Source organism: Lissotriton helveticus, chromosome 3_1 (assembly GCF_964261635.1).
Source record: "Lissotriton helveticus chromosome 3_1, aLisHel1.1, whole genome shotgun sequence".
Classification (NCBI taxonomy): domain Eukaryota; kingdom Metazoa; phylum Chordata; class Amphibia; order Caudata; family Salamandridae; genus Lissotriton; species Lissotriton helveticus.
In genome coordinates this window covers 1904554828-1904569420 of record NC_136061.1, presented here as the reverse complement: position 1 = coordinate 1904569420, position 14593 = coordinate 1904554828, and the positions used below count along the sequence as shown (strand labels likewise).

General features: G+C 46.1%; 1 protein-coding gene across 1 annotated transcript in view; it reads left to right on the top strand.

The window, feature by feature from the left end:
• The window catches only part of SYT12 (synaptotagmin 12), an 866886-nt gene that overhangs the window by 725687 nt on the left and 126606 nt on the right, over positions 1-14593 (top strand). Inside the window, exon 5 of the mRNA XM_078682889.1 lies at positions 12058-12273. Coding sequence (XP_078539015.1) covers positions 12058-12273 — 216 coding nt within the window. The remainder of the gene's footprint in view (positions 1-12057; positions 12274-14593) is intronic.

The window sequence follows — 14593 nt, the reverse complement described above, 5'->3', positions numbered from 1 at the left end:
TTCAGCAAAAGAAGGCAAAAATCTGGGGGAATAACATTAGAAAGATAGTCAATTCCAACAAACACACTACCAGTCTCCAGTTAACTATGGAAACTACTAGATATGCCAATATTTTTTCAGCATAGCCTAGCTGAATTCTTATGGAAATGAAATGTATTTAACCGTCATCTTGCTCAACACTGTACAATGTTCTGCCGACGTAGCCTTATCATTAATGCATGACATTATGGTAGCTTGTTGATTTAACCAATACATCTTATGTATGATATTTTTGATGACTGCGGCAGAGTTATACACTCTTTCAGCCAAAGATGGGTAGTGCACCTCTGGAGATGAGCTGAGTGACAGAACTGGGTCTATTTGTAAATGAAGTGATGAGTCGCGCACTCCTGTTTCTGCTGTACACTATTCCAATGCGTTGAGCATGCTGGGTGGGAAATGAGGTGGCACTGCCTCAAACTCAAAACTCTGAATCAAAATTGATTCAGAACTGGGCCTATTCTAGTTCTGGCTCGGACAGACAAAAGAACATTTTTATACCTTTTTTTGCTTTTGTTACCAAAGTTATGATTGCGCAATTAAGGCAGATTTTGAAAACTGAGCAGCACCAAACTTTGAAGCATTTTACTAGCCCTTTCCTTTGTGGAGGAGGGAAATGAAGATTTAAATCCCACTTAGGCAAATAGGGAAAAGCCTTGCGAGAATAACACCGTGAAATAGCATTTGGGTTTTATTTCACTGTGAGGGCACACTAACCCCAATATGCAGCGGACCCTGTTTTTATATATCAGCACTCTGCCCTGTAGGATTACAAGGTGATTTTATGAATATGTAAAAAAAGACTTTCCTAATAGGCAAATGCACTTTTCTCTACCTCATATTCACTGCTGTACTGTTAAGCTGCAGTCCAGCCACATTGTTGCTCTTGGCAGACGTACTTTTTTGCCATATCTGCGGGTGTTAAAAATACACACTACAGCCTACTTACTAGGAGATAGGTACACTTTAGACACAATTTATAATGGACTTATAGGGAAGTAAATTAGGCCACCTTTTAGAGGGGAAGCTCAGACACCTTACTACTTTTTAGCCATGGAGAAGTTCACAGAGTCCTAAAGCCAGCAGAAATAGGCGTCCAGAGAAAGGTGAAAAATATGGGATGACCATGACCTAAAGGTGTATTGGCTACACTAACATGCAGATATGCTCTGCCTCTCTCAATAATAAAGCAGAACGCACTCCTGGAAATAATCTATCCCTTTTGTCCTGAAGCAACACAAATGGATTTGCGAATCTGGCCGTAAATAATACAGTGGTCCACATTCTAACTGCATTCAGGAAGCGAAAGCATAAAAAGTATTTCTAAGGAAATACTAAATATGAATGCTGCTAAAAGAGTAACTTTAGAAAAGACTCATTAGTGGTATTTTTCTTGGATTGGAAATAAAAATGGTTTCAGCATTTTATATTCTGAGTGCCCAATTCTTGCAAACTACCAGAGAACGGGTTTTATAACAGCAGGTCAAACATCGCATTCAATGTAAACACTTGTTGATGTAAACTCTTACTGGAACCATCTCTGTAGCATGCAAGATTCACTGAGGTAATTCTGGGTATTGCTATGGAAAATTGGCCTGAAAAATCATTTTGAAATGTGGCATTGATCTGGCGTATATTCTCTCATGCATATGACAACGTCATATTGGACATTGTTTCACAAGTTGTAAATGCATAGAAATAATATGCAACTGTATATTATTTACTGAGTTATCTCATCAAGCCACACATATGGGAAGCTTTCATAATTAAAATGTTGATGATGTACTTAGTAGGAGTGGCAATAACACTTTTGGTTCAATCTGGTTACCTAATTTACAAAGCCATTAAACATATGTATTCTTTATTCTGTTCTTTATAATTCCGTTCTGTCTTTAATCAGGAACATTCATGATCTCGAGAAGAAACCTTGGCATCCACTGTATTTTCTTATCTGGACTTGAGACATGCTCAGTGGGTGTGAACCGGCTCCATGATCCCAGTAGATACAGAAATGGAACTAGAAGGCAGCGAGTGCTTGAGAGAGTTACTCAATCCTAAACTAGAATAAGGGACAAACAGGCACATGCATCAATATTGCTTTTTGCGATTCCTTAATTGCGAAAAATAAGGAATCGCAATTAAGGAATCGCAAAATGCAATGCATCAAGAAATCGCAAAAAAAATTGCGACTTCTTAATATTCCTTAATTGCGACTCGCAAATTGCGAGTCACAATTAAGGAATACCTCCCCATTCATTCCTATGGGCCTAGAGGCCCATAGAAATGAATGGGAAGACATTCTCAATTTGCAATTCGCAATTAGCGATTTCAAGGGTGCAGGGGTGTCCAAAGGACACCCTATTGCACCCCTGAAATCAATCTGTGCACAACATGAAACTTCGAAAAATGCACAAAAGTGCATTTTTAAAGTTTTCGCAAATTACCATGAGGTTCAACCTCATGGTAATTTGCTCCCCCTAATTGCGAAATCGCAATTTTTTAAGATTCATGCATTGCAAAATGCGATTCCTTAAATACAATTGCAATTTGAGAATTCGCAAATATTTGCGAATCTCAAAATGCGAGGACTTCACCCTTCATGCATTCCAAAAGCAGATTTTGCGATTGCAAATGGCCGATTTTTGCGATTCGCACCGTTTGCGATCGCAAAATCCTTTGATGCATGTGCCTGAAAGGAACGTGGGAAAAAAACTCTGCCAGTCACTTACTTTTAGGTTAGTGGGAATGCAATCCCATGAGGAAACGTAGCTTACATTATGAGAAACAAACATGGAGCCAGTGCTAATACCCATTTGATGTATGACTGGGATGGATCTCTGAATACAGAACCCGACACAACGATCTTTGGCACCTCTGCAATGAAATAAGAGAAAGGAGTAAGTCTGCCCTGAAATGTCATCTTGTAAATACTCCCACCACCATACACTTATGTTTCCCTTAGGCTCAAAGCAAAAGGGACAATATTTAATCTATTATATCTTGAGCCATAACTCCTTTTTCTTATTTTTGTCTCTCAACATAGTTAAATCCAGGGCAACTTCTCCTTTAAGACAGAGGAGCGTCACCACACTACTCTCTGAGCAGTGCAAAAAGAAAAAATGAAATGATATTGACACAATATTATTATGATTATATTTTTCAGTGCTGTGGCGGGGCAGGGATGTGCTCTCCTGATGGACAGCAGCAGCCAGCAGGGAATAGGAGTGGTAGGCACCATAAGTGTTCATGATGGTTTGGCCGACTGTCTTAGAACGGCCAAACAGGCCCAGTCTGTGTGGTGAACCAGGACAATCAGACCAATCACGATGCTGCTGTAATGCCGGTAATGCTATTACCAGCATGACAGCAGTGTCATGATTGGCTCAGGGGAGTCTGCAAGCCTCTGTGCTGCCTGGACTCAGGAACAGAGGAGGACAGAGGAAAGGCAGCTGTACACAGGTAAAAGATACTTTATGTTTACTTTTCAATCCTCTACCCTCCCAACCTTTCCCCCCAACCTGCTGCAGCGCCATTTCTGGTCACCAGCAGTCACCACCTCTTATAAAAAATAGCAGTACATAAAATTAGTTTTGGCGTGTCATTTTCTTAACAACCATGTGAGTGAACTGCCAGGTCCCAAATTGCTGCCATTCGATTCTGCATGGCACTTGCTCTGCTTTTTATTTATTTCCTTTACATCACAATCAATGTTGTCATTATATTTTAATATTTGCACTGTGATTTTTTACAGCTTCATTATTTATTTATGATGTTTTGTCAGGGTGCACACCTTATGAATCTGATGCACAGACATGTGAGGCTTGATTTAGATAAAGGCAGGCAGCCCGTTTCTCTGTCAGGGAGACGGAGTAGATTACTCCATTGCTGTAACGGAAGTGCCAGATTGGCGGTCATTTCTAAAGCACTGTCAAGGCAGTTCCTGCCAGTGCTGTTTACAGTTTAAAAATGAAAAAGAAAACAGTTTGTTCCAGGTCTCCATCCACATGATGGAGCCGTGTACCAAATTGTTTTCTTTCTAATTTTCAAAAAGAAAATGTTCTCCTTGCCATGGGAGTACTCTCATGTGGCGACGGGAGCATTTAGAAGTTTTCACTGCCCCTTACAGCCAGGGTTTTCCTGTTTGTGATGGGCAGTGACAATTGACCTCTGATTTTACCCATCTAAATTAGGTGGGACGAATGTCCTATTACGTATGGTAATCTTCATTACTCCGGGTCCCGTAGTCCTCGACACCTTCGTCTACAAGTGAGATAATTCTATTTCCGACAGAAAAAAAGAAAGAAGGAATGCTAGACTTACCCCCACTCACCCTCCCACCGGGAGTACAAAAGGGTACAAGTCCCAGCATTCCCTCTGAAATACCAAGCCCAAGATGAAGGCCGGCACACAAAGGGAGGGAGGGAGGGAAGTCACGAAGGTGTCGAGGACTACGGAACCCGGAGTAATGAAGATTACCATACGTAATAGGACATTACCCCCAGGTCCCTCCGTCCTCGACACCTTCGTCTACAAGTGAGACATACCAAGCAGCAACCCGGCATTCATCCACAAGAAAAAACACAACAAACCACCAGGACAGCACAGAAACCCAGAGATTTATTGGAAATACAGAAATCAAGGGCGAGCACAACCCAACACCCCTAAAGCAAAACCACCCTCCACACCCAGCAAATTGGGAAGGCGATAATGCTGGATGAAAGTATTGGGAGAAGCCCAAGTGGCCGCCCTACAATTCTCAGAGATTCCCCTCTAGTAGAACGACCCTGGACACCCACCAGAGGAGGGGAACCAGAAAGAGAGTAGGCCAAAGAAATGACCTGCTTCAGCCATCTACCAATCGAGACAGAGGAAACCTTGCGGCCACGGGTGCAGCCCCAAAGGAGACAAAAAGGGAATCCGAAACACGAAAGGCAGAAGTGCGTTCTAGATACACACGCAGAGCCCTGCACACATCCAGCAAGGACCAACAAGGACCCCCCGGGGAATCAAAATCAGGGCCCAAAGGAGGCAAGACCAACACCTGGGCCCGGTGAAACTGAGAAGCGACCTTAGGCACAAAAGCAGAATCAAGGCGAAGAACCCCCTCCGAAAAGGACAAGAAAGGGTCATGCGCCATCAAGGCCCCCAACTCACCAAGGCGTCGAGCAGAGGAGATGGCCACCAGAAACACCACCTTCAAGGTAACAAACTTCAAGGCCATGTCCGACAAGGGCTCAAAAGGAGGATCCAGCAAAGCCCGAAGGACCAAAGGCAAATCCCACAAGGGAAAGGAAGGCCTGGACACAGGACGAGAAAGGGAAAACCCACAGAGAAGACGAGCAACCAAGTCCTCATCATCCGACAGGGTCCCCCATGGGGAACGAAATGCCCTCACAGCCGCCCACTGAGCCCGCAAAGTGGACACAGCCCAACCCCTCTCGAAACCTTCCCACAAAAACTGAAGCACAGTCTGCAAGGAACACAGCAAAGGGGAAAGGCCCAACCCCGCACACCAATGACTGAAATTACTCCAATGACGATCATAAGATCGGAGGGTAGAAGGTCTACGGGAACCCTGAAGAGCCACAGCTAAATGCTCAGGGAAGCCACGTCGCCGCCACCCCTGCCTCTCAACCTCCACACCGACAGCCGCAACCGGAGAAGAGACAGGGACAGGGACGAACGCAGGGGAGACGGGGACAGGGGGAGAAACCAAGGGCCCTGGATCGCCAACAGACGAACCGTCGGAAACCAAGACCTACGAGGCCAAAAGGGCAGGACCACAACCACATCCCGAGACTCCAGACACAAGCGCGCCAGAAACCGAGGAATCAGCGCCAGGGGAGGAAAGGCATAAAACAGGCACGGAGGCCAAGGAACCGACAGGGCATCCACCCCCAACAACCCACCTGCTGGAATCGGGAGCTGAAGCGAGACAGCTTCACATTCTGCCGGGAGGCAAAGAGGTCCAGAAAGGGTCGCCCAAACCTCACGCTCACAAACCGAAACGCAACACGGGTGAGAGACAACTCCAACGACCACGGAAAGCAACGACTCAGGGCATCCGCCACAAAGTGGTCCACTCCCCGAATGTGAATCACCGTCAGAGACAGAAGGTGACTATCCGCCCAACAGAACAGGGGAACAACCACAGTGTTCAGAGAGGCCGAACGGACCCCCCCTTGATGGTTCAGATACGCCACAGTCACCACATTGTCGGAACGCACCAGAACGTTCCGACGCAGGAGCAGGGCACGAAACCCCATCACAGCCCGACAAACCGCCGCCAGTTCCCTCCAGTTGGAGGAGCGGTGATACTCCAGGATGGACCAACGACCCTGAAGGGACTGAGACCCCAAGGTCGCCCCCCACCCCAGGGAGCTTGCATCTGTAGTCAAAACCAGAGAAGGGGAAGGCTGCAGAGGGAGACCCCGAGACAGATGCAACCCGGTCGACCACCAAACAAGAGTCGGGAGGACCACGGGAGGCACAGGCAGAAGGAACTCCAAATTCCCAGACGCAGGATCCCAATGGGACAGAAGATAACTCCACAGGGGGTGCAGGCGGAACCGAGCCCAAGCCACCGTAAAGACCGTCGCTGCCATCAGACCCATAAGCCGCAACCAGAGGCGGGCCGGAAAACAACCCCCAGCCCGAAACAGCCGAGCCAGGGAAACCAGGGTCAGGACACGAGGGACAGGCAGGAACACACGGTTGAGGTCCGTACGAAACCGGGCCCCAATGAACACCAAGTCCTGAGACGGGGACAACTGACACTTCGGGATGTTGATCAGGAACATGTGCTGACACAACGCGGAGCAAACCAACTCCAGCGCCTCCAACAACAGGACCCGGGATGGAGCATGAATCAGCCAGTCGTCTAAGTAGGGGTACACCATCACCCCCTGAAGATGAAGCCAAGCCACCAAGGGAGCCACCACCTTCGTAAAAACTCTCGGGGCAGACCGCAGACCGAAGGCCACACACGAAACTGGAAGTGACGCCCCTGAACACAAAACCTCAGGAAGCGACTGGACCGAGGATGCACCGGAACGTGGTAGTAGGCATCCTGAAGATCCAGGGTACACATGAAGTGTCCCGGAAGCACCAAAGGAATCACCCTCTGCAACGTCTCCATGCGAATGGGAATTCTCAGAACCCACCTGTTCAGAACCCTCAAATCCAGAACCAGACGGTAACCCCCGTGACCTTGGGCACCAGAAAAATCAGGGAATAAAAGCCCGACCCCAACTCCGCAAGAGGGAGCTCCTGAATGGCCCCCTTTAGAAGAAGATCCTCCACCCCTCGAGAGAGATGAAACCTTTTGGATCGGCATGCAGGCCAAGGAGTTGGGCGGACACCGGAGTCCGGGGGGGCAGAGAACTCCACCAGATAACCCTCGCGCAAGATGTCCAACACCCAAGCGTCGGAACAGGACTGAACCCGGGCATCCAGGAAGAAGCGCAGCCGCCCTCCTACCAACAACCTGGGAACCACAGCCAAGGAGTCAGGAACGGGGTTTAGCAGAAGGAGGGGACCTAGCCTTACGATTCCGACCCCGACCAGAAGAAAACCTCCCCAAGCCCTTCCGAAACTGCCTACAAGAAGAAGGGCGGAAGAAAAACCTAGGCTTAAAGGAAGCAGGGGCAGCAGAAGAAGCCTTAAAAGAAGAAGAGTGCTTCTTTTCCTTAAATAGCTTGTGCAATTCCCCCCCAAACAGCATAGAACCCAGGAAGGGCATACGCAGAGCACAAGACTTCTGCGCAGAGTACGTCTTCCAGTCGTTCAGTACAAGACTGCAACGAGCCACCACACAAGCGCCGCCGGAGAGGGCAGCCGCCCGCACCACGTCAAAGAGACATCAGAAAACAGCTCCACCTGACGCTCGATGTGTCCAAGAAGAGTGGAACAGTCCGTGGCATCATCCATAGACTGATAGAGGGACTTAATGTCAGACAGCAAGGACTGCGACACGTAAGTACCATAGACACCAGCCCACAAGGCCAGATGGGAGCCAGAATACACTTTCCGGAGAGCAACGTCAGCCTTCTTGTCCACAGGATCCTTCAGCACAGCGTCCTCCGACAATGAAGTGCGACCCACCAAACTTGCCACAAAAGAGTCAATGGGGATCGAATCCGGGAGCTCCGAAGACATATCCTGCAGGGGGTAAAACCGGGCCACAAAACGCGGAACCAGAATACGATCAGGATCAGCCCACTCCCGCTTCAAAACATCCTTAATAAAGGGGTGCACCGGGACATCCACCGTGGCAGAACTTTGGAACTGCCTCAGCAAAGAACTACCAGAAGTACTGGGGGTAGCCACATCAGCGAAGCCCATGTTCTCCTTGACATGACGCAAAATATCCGGCAGAGCGTCCTTGTCAACATACTTCGCCTTGAGGTCAGAGTCCCCTGCCACCGCAGACTCATCCCCAGAGGAGTCCGAAGAAACAGGAGCAGAAGCCGCCCCCCTGCTGCGAGCTCTGCCAGCACCCATCTTAGCAATGGTCTCCTTAATTAAGTGCTTCAAACGCGCATCATCACCCCCATCAGGGCGCCTGGACTTGGCCCTAGGAGAAGGAGAATGAGATGAACTCGAGGAAGAGGAAGACGACCTCTCCCTATGGCATCGCTTCTTAGAACACTTGCCCATCTTCAGAAAACAGCCAAAGAAGCACAGCACAGCAAACAGTAAGTAGCAAGAAGCAGGAATCGCCAAAAAACGCTACGCGGTACTCACCACTGCCCCGCCATTTAAGCACCAAACAATTAGCCCGGGACAGGAGCGCCTGACCTCCATGAGGACGGAAGTCAGGCAGAGGAAACCAGAAGGCGACATCACACCACAGTCAATCCGGCTTCGAGCAGGAGGCCACGCCCCCCAGAAAGCCAGGCAGACCGGGAGGGGCGACCATCGGGCAAGCGCTGGACCATGCGGAACATCATCCACGCGTGGCCATACCAGCGCGAAACAGCCCCACGCCACTCCCCCCAAGCACGGCAGGGGGGGAGAGGCAGAAAGATCCAGACGACAACATCCAAGTAAGTCCAGCGCGGGAGCCCCGAGCTCCTCGCGCTTCAATCTCCTCTGTCAGAATGACAGAAAAAAAGAAGAGAGGGAATGCTGGGACATGTACCCTTTTGTACTCCCGGCGGGAGGGGGGGTGGGGGTAAGTCCAGCATTCCTTCTTTCTTTTTTTCTGTCGGAAATAGAATTATCTCACTTGTAGACGAAGGTGTCGAGGACGGAGGGACCTGAGGGTAATAGAGGTCTGCCTCTCATGGCCCTTACTCAATAGGGCCATTGGAGAGGTTTAATCACGGCAAAGACAGAGAAGTCTTCGTTGTGATAAAACCAAATGTCGGCCTGCATGTAAATTTGGCAGGTGGACCACATTCTCTACGGTTCATCACCATTGCGATGGAGTATCCTGACTGCCAAGAATTAAATAAGGTACTTAGCCCTCGATGCAAGGATTCACCCGTCCTTATTTAGATACATTAGCCTCATTTACGAGGAAATGAAGCTGCGCGGCGCCACAAGCTACTTTGCTGCACTGAGATGCATCATTTTAAAAGCACAAAGATGAGCATTATTTACAGCAATACGGTTCATCCCTGTGCTCTCCCCTGCACCGGCGCAAAAACAGCAGCCATGCGCCAACGCAGGCACCCTTGCACCATGATGCAAGGGTGTCTTCATTGCAGGGATGATTTTTGTTGTGCAGGAAGGCTTCCTGCATAGAAACAATCTGATGGCATTTTTCATTTTCTATGCACACCGCAGAATGCAGCACACGTAGAATGAGGAAAAATGAAGAGAAATAAAAGGATTCTGGGGCATTTCCAGGTTTATGAAACATAAATCTGGGAATAGGGCAGAATCCATGGGTTTTGCATGGAACACCCACATCAACAACCATGGCACGCCCCTTTCATGCAAAGTAATATGTGAAAAGGGGCCATATTTACATGGCCATAAAAAGTCAAGTAAGGTGGCTTTGGATGGCCTTAAAAAATATGAGCCAGCACACTGCGACACCTGTGCATCAAATAAAGTGACACACCGGTGGTGCCATGGACTTGTAAATAAGACCCGTGTTTTTTGGCAAGCTATGCCAGAATGATGGTCATATCAAGGACCTCGTACTGCACTAGGCTACGCAATGTCTTCATCAGTACCATTTTCTTACTTATTTTTGCCTGGGATAATTACAGTTCTTTCACGTTTCTATACATGTGCATTGGGATCATGAAAAACGTGTGGGTGCGGACTTTAATTTACTGCATCAGCAAATGCTGATGCAGACTTCTTGGTATAAACACATATTTAATTATTTGAAATTTAAATTCCTCTGTTTACTTGCATAATAAACCACTGGGCGAAGTACCGTGATGTGAACCGCGTGTGAAGAACATGTATTGCTTGAGTATGATAAAAGAACATTTTTTTCATTACTGGAGTAAAAATTGATCACATATACAAAAAGACTGGCGGTCGGCACAAGGTCATGTCATTGCAGATGATGAACCCGCATAATGGTTCTGTGAATCGTGAACAATGACATTCATCACTGACTGCAGGCCTTGACCTTCTGGCAACCTTTGATATTAACATGTGTCCTTGAAAATGAATCCATTTGCTTGAAATACATGTTCAATATTTGTGCTCAAGGACCTTACACATGCCATCTACCTCCATTCCAGTTACAAGGGATACAGAAAACCATGACTTCAGCCATGCGTCAGGTATCTGTACTATAAATTCATAGTATAAATTATGCAGTTACTACGAAGCAAAGTATGTGAAGGTGCTGAGGCCAGAGCTGAACCATGAAGTGGGTGCTTTCAAAGAATACTCTTGGATGCTCTGTATCCGCGATTACCATGGATTTTTATTTGTGTGCTAGAACCGCGCTGATGGGGAAAAAAACTAAAATTGAAAACTAACCTGGAACTGAGTGACAAGAGTTGCCATTCAATAATACAAGGGCTCCTACAAGCAGTTTGGTCCTTCACCCCAGACAGGGATGACTGCCAGAATTACCTATAGTAGCAGCTATTACCAGCATTAGTTGGTTTCAGACACCAACCATTGCGAAAGGAGTGTTTAGAGCTGATTCAAAGGCACCCATAATCAGTAAATAGATTTGCAGTCACTCTAAAACCTGATGCTTGCATTTCAGTTAATATTCACCCACTTTTCTAATACTTTCAATCATGAATTTGGTCTTTTGCAAAGGTGAATAGAACAGCAATTGCCAAAATCAAAATATGTATTATTGCCAGATATATTTTGTTCTGAATTTGGGTCATCTAATGACACAAAGAGAGACAATGTGTATGATGGCAACTTTAGGGAGCCACCAAGTGATGGCATTTATTACTGAGAAAGTCAATCAAATGACCTTTCGTCAAAGAATGTGGAGCACTTGATTAACCAACACACTGTTTTACCTGGAGCACAGTAAATTCTTGCTATAAGCTGTATTGCTATAAGGAATCCAAGTATTGATTTCATTTAACCACTGACTCACCATGGAAAAAGTAGCCATTTATGCACTGTAAGTCTGACATCAACAACTGTTAGGGGGCTTTCTGGACCATGTGTTCCGCATTTAGATCTCCATGGGAAGTCTAGGTTTTCTTTCGGTCCTAAATCCTAAGGGAGACCCACATGCCGACCCATGAGTCGCAAAGGCCAGAAAAAGTATGCGGACCTCTTTGCATATGTAGCTAAGACTACAGTCAGCAGAAAGGCATTACATATGTGACTAAGAAATGTTCTGCTTACACAAGGCCTAACATGTTGGTTGTTAACAGAAAATACCGTTGTTTTTTGCCGAAGTTGAATATTCGACCAGTAGCCCTTCAATGGTCGTTACTCCAGTGTATTGTGAAAGAAGTGCTCATTTGAGCGTCCCTGGGGATACCCGTTGAGCCAGTGGTCCACTGGACTAAGCAAGAAATACTACAAGACACTTTTTAACTTGTTCCTTTTCTCTCTCAACAGATTCAAAGGAACGCGTACTCTGTTTTCTTCAATGAGAGGTTCTCCATTCCCTTGGATCCATCAGCGTTGGAAGAAAACAGCCTGAGATTCTCTATATTTGGCATTGACTCAGATGATAGAAACGTCAGCACTGGGGTGGCCGAACTGAAGCTGTCCGACTTGGATTTATCCATTCGCCCGTTTAATGCCTGGTTATACCTGCAGGATATAAACAAGGTAAGGAAGACGCCGCCCATACACCAGGTACAGCTTGGAAGGTACGCTGTCTGTTGTAGGACAGGGCTGTTGCTACAGCATCTGCACGCACCTCCTTTCTTCTATTAATGACACAATCACACTCTCTATTTCTGAAATATACACACGTCCCTTTGGGTTGTACGGTACAGACACTTTTATACACTCTGCTCTCTCTCGCATTCATGCTTTTATCTCTCTCTCTCTCTCTCTCTCTCTCTCTCTCTCTCTCTCTCTCTCTCTTTCTCTGTCTGACAGTTAGTCTCTAGTATTTATATTACAATGGAGAGAGTTGACCTTTAATAGTAAATTGCTCAATATGAGATTTGGTTCAAATGTAATCCTCTGCCCTGCTGTGCACTGATTCCAAGCTGAAGTTCCTAGAGTTTGGAGGACCAGATGAAGGGGTGTCTCTTGGCTGCTTATGTCTAGTTCATGCTTTGAAGACTCAGGGAGGGATGTCTACCACCCAGCGTCTAATGTTCAAACGTGGATTTCTCTGGTTGGTCTGAAAGGTGGGAAGTGAGAGTAGTGACATCCATGAAAAGGTGATGAGTGAATGTTTACACACTCTAACAAGGACATGAGTTCGCTTCAGTACTCTTCTCCTGAGAAAAAGGATTGTCCCTGCCAGAGGATTTTTTAATGAAATCAGCAAGGAAGACTCTCAAACACTGATGGTGATATCTATCAGAACGTTAAGACTTCCTCCGTAGTATATTGCTGTCTTTCTTCTGGGTTTAGTTAAGAACATAGCTGCTGTTGGAGGACTGTCACAGGAAAGCAAAGTAAAACCTAAAACCTTGAGTAAGGTTGACAAAAAACATTGCCCTGCACTGTAGTTTGTGATTATCTATAGATTTAAATGGAACTCAGTACTAAGCTGATTACTAGTATACCAAAGGTAGAGAATGATGAAAAGCCAAAAGGAAATGGGAAAAGTGAGTGACGATTGTAGCTAAATATGACCACCGCAAAAAGTGTATTCATAGTACGGACTTAAGGCGTCTGCTGTGAAACAGCACCGGTTACTTCTAGTTGTTAAAGTGGTATCCTTCTTGCTCGTACCTGTAATTTAGCTGATTTCTAAGTTTAGCAGTAAAACCTGGGTTGGTTGTAGGCTCAAAATCAGACACTCCAGGAAAGTAAAATTCAGTATTGCTTGCACTGAATCACAAATGAAAAAGCAAGGTATATCGTTCTTGGAATTAAAACCACGCAAATATTTAGAACTCCCTATAAATTAATCTAACACAAAATTACCATTTGGGTCCTCATTTAAACCAGTGTTTCAACAAGGGTCACTCATACCAAAGAGCCAGTGGTCTATCCTACAATCATATAATATCGTAGGGTTCAGATAATTTTCAATACAATGCATATATACCATAAAAGTAAGGGCCTGTTTTAGAGTTTGGCAGATACAGGACAACAACCAAAAGTGGCAGATGTCCTGTTCCACCCGTTTTAGAGTGTATAGAGTTCCTATACGCTCAAAAAAGGGCAGACTGGGCATCGACCACTTTTTGGCAGATTCTTGCATCGTCAAACTCAAAATAAGTACTATGGGCCTCATTTAGAGTTTGGTGGAGTGGGTGCATTTCCATAAAATAGCTGTGCCATCCCTCACCAAACTAGTGGTCCTGTTATTTCTGTGCTGAAAACTGAGCTTAGAGGTTACCAGAGGAAGGAGAGCTGCTAACATATTCAGGATGCACATTCTGAGACACTGCACTCAATCACACATCGAGTGCTAACACCCCTGAACCCCTTGCGTCTCCCTGTTCATGGTTACCTCAAGAAGTTCTCCATGAGCTGCCCTGAGAGCAAGTCTTGAATGGCAGTGGCAGGATTGCAGAATGAACTGCTGGTGGAAAGATGTAGACCTTGGGCTTCTTCATTTACTCTGTGAATGCCATGAATCTTGAAAAGGAGTGTGCACATGCCTTATCACTTTTGTTCCCAAGATGGCGGTTTGCCTATAGGATGTTAATTGAGTGTATAAATCTAACATGAGACAGAGGGCCTGATTTAGATCTCTGCAGATGGTTTACTCCATCACAATGGTGACAGATAGACCATCTGCCAAAATCTAAATCCCATTATATCCTATGTGATTTAGATATCGGCAGACAAGCTATCCGTCACTGTCATGACAGAGTAACCCATCCGCCGAGATCTAAATCAGACCCAGAGTCTATTTCTGTGATGTCAGTACCATATGTAAGAAGCCATTTCCAAATGAAAGATGTGTCGCAACACATTCATTCCCTTATTTTATGTCATGTGTATCATACTTTTG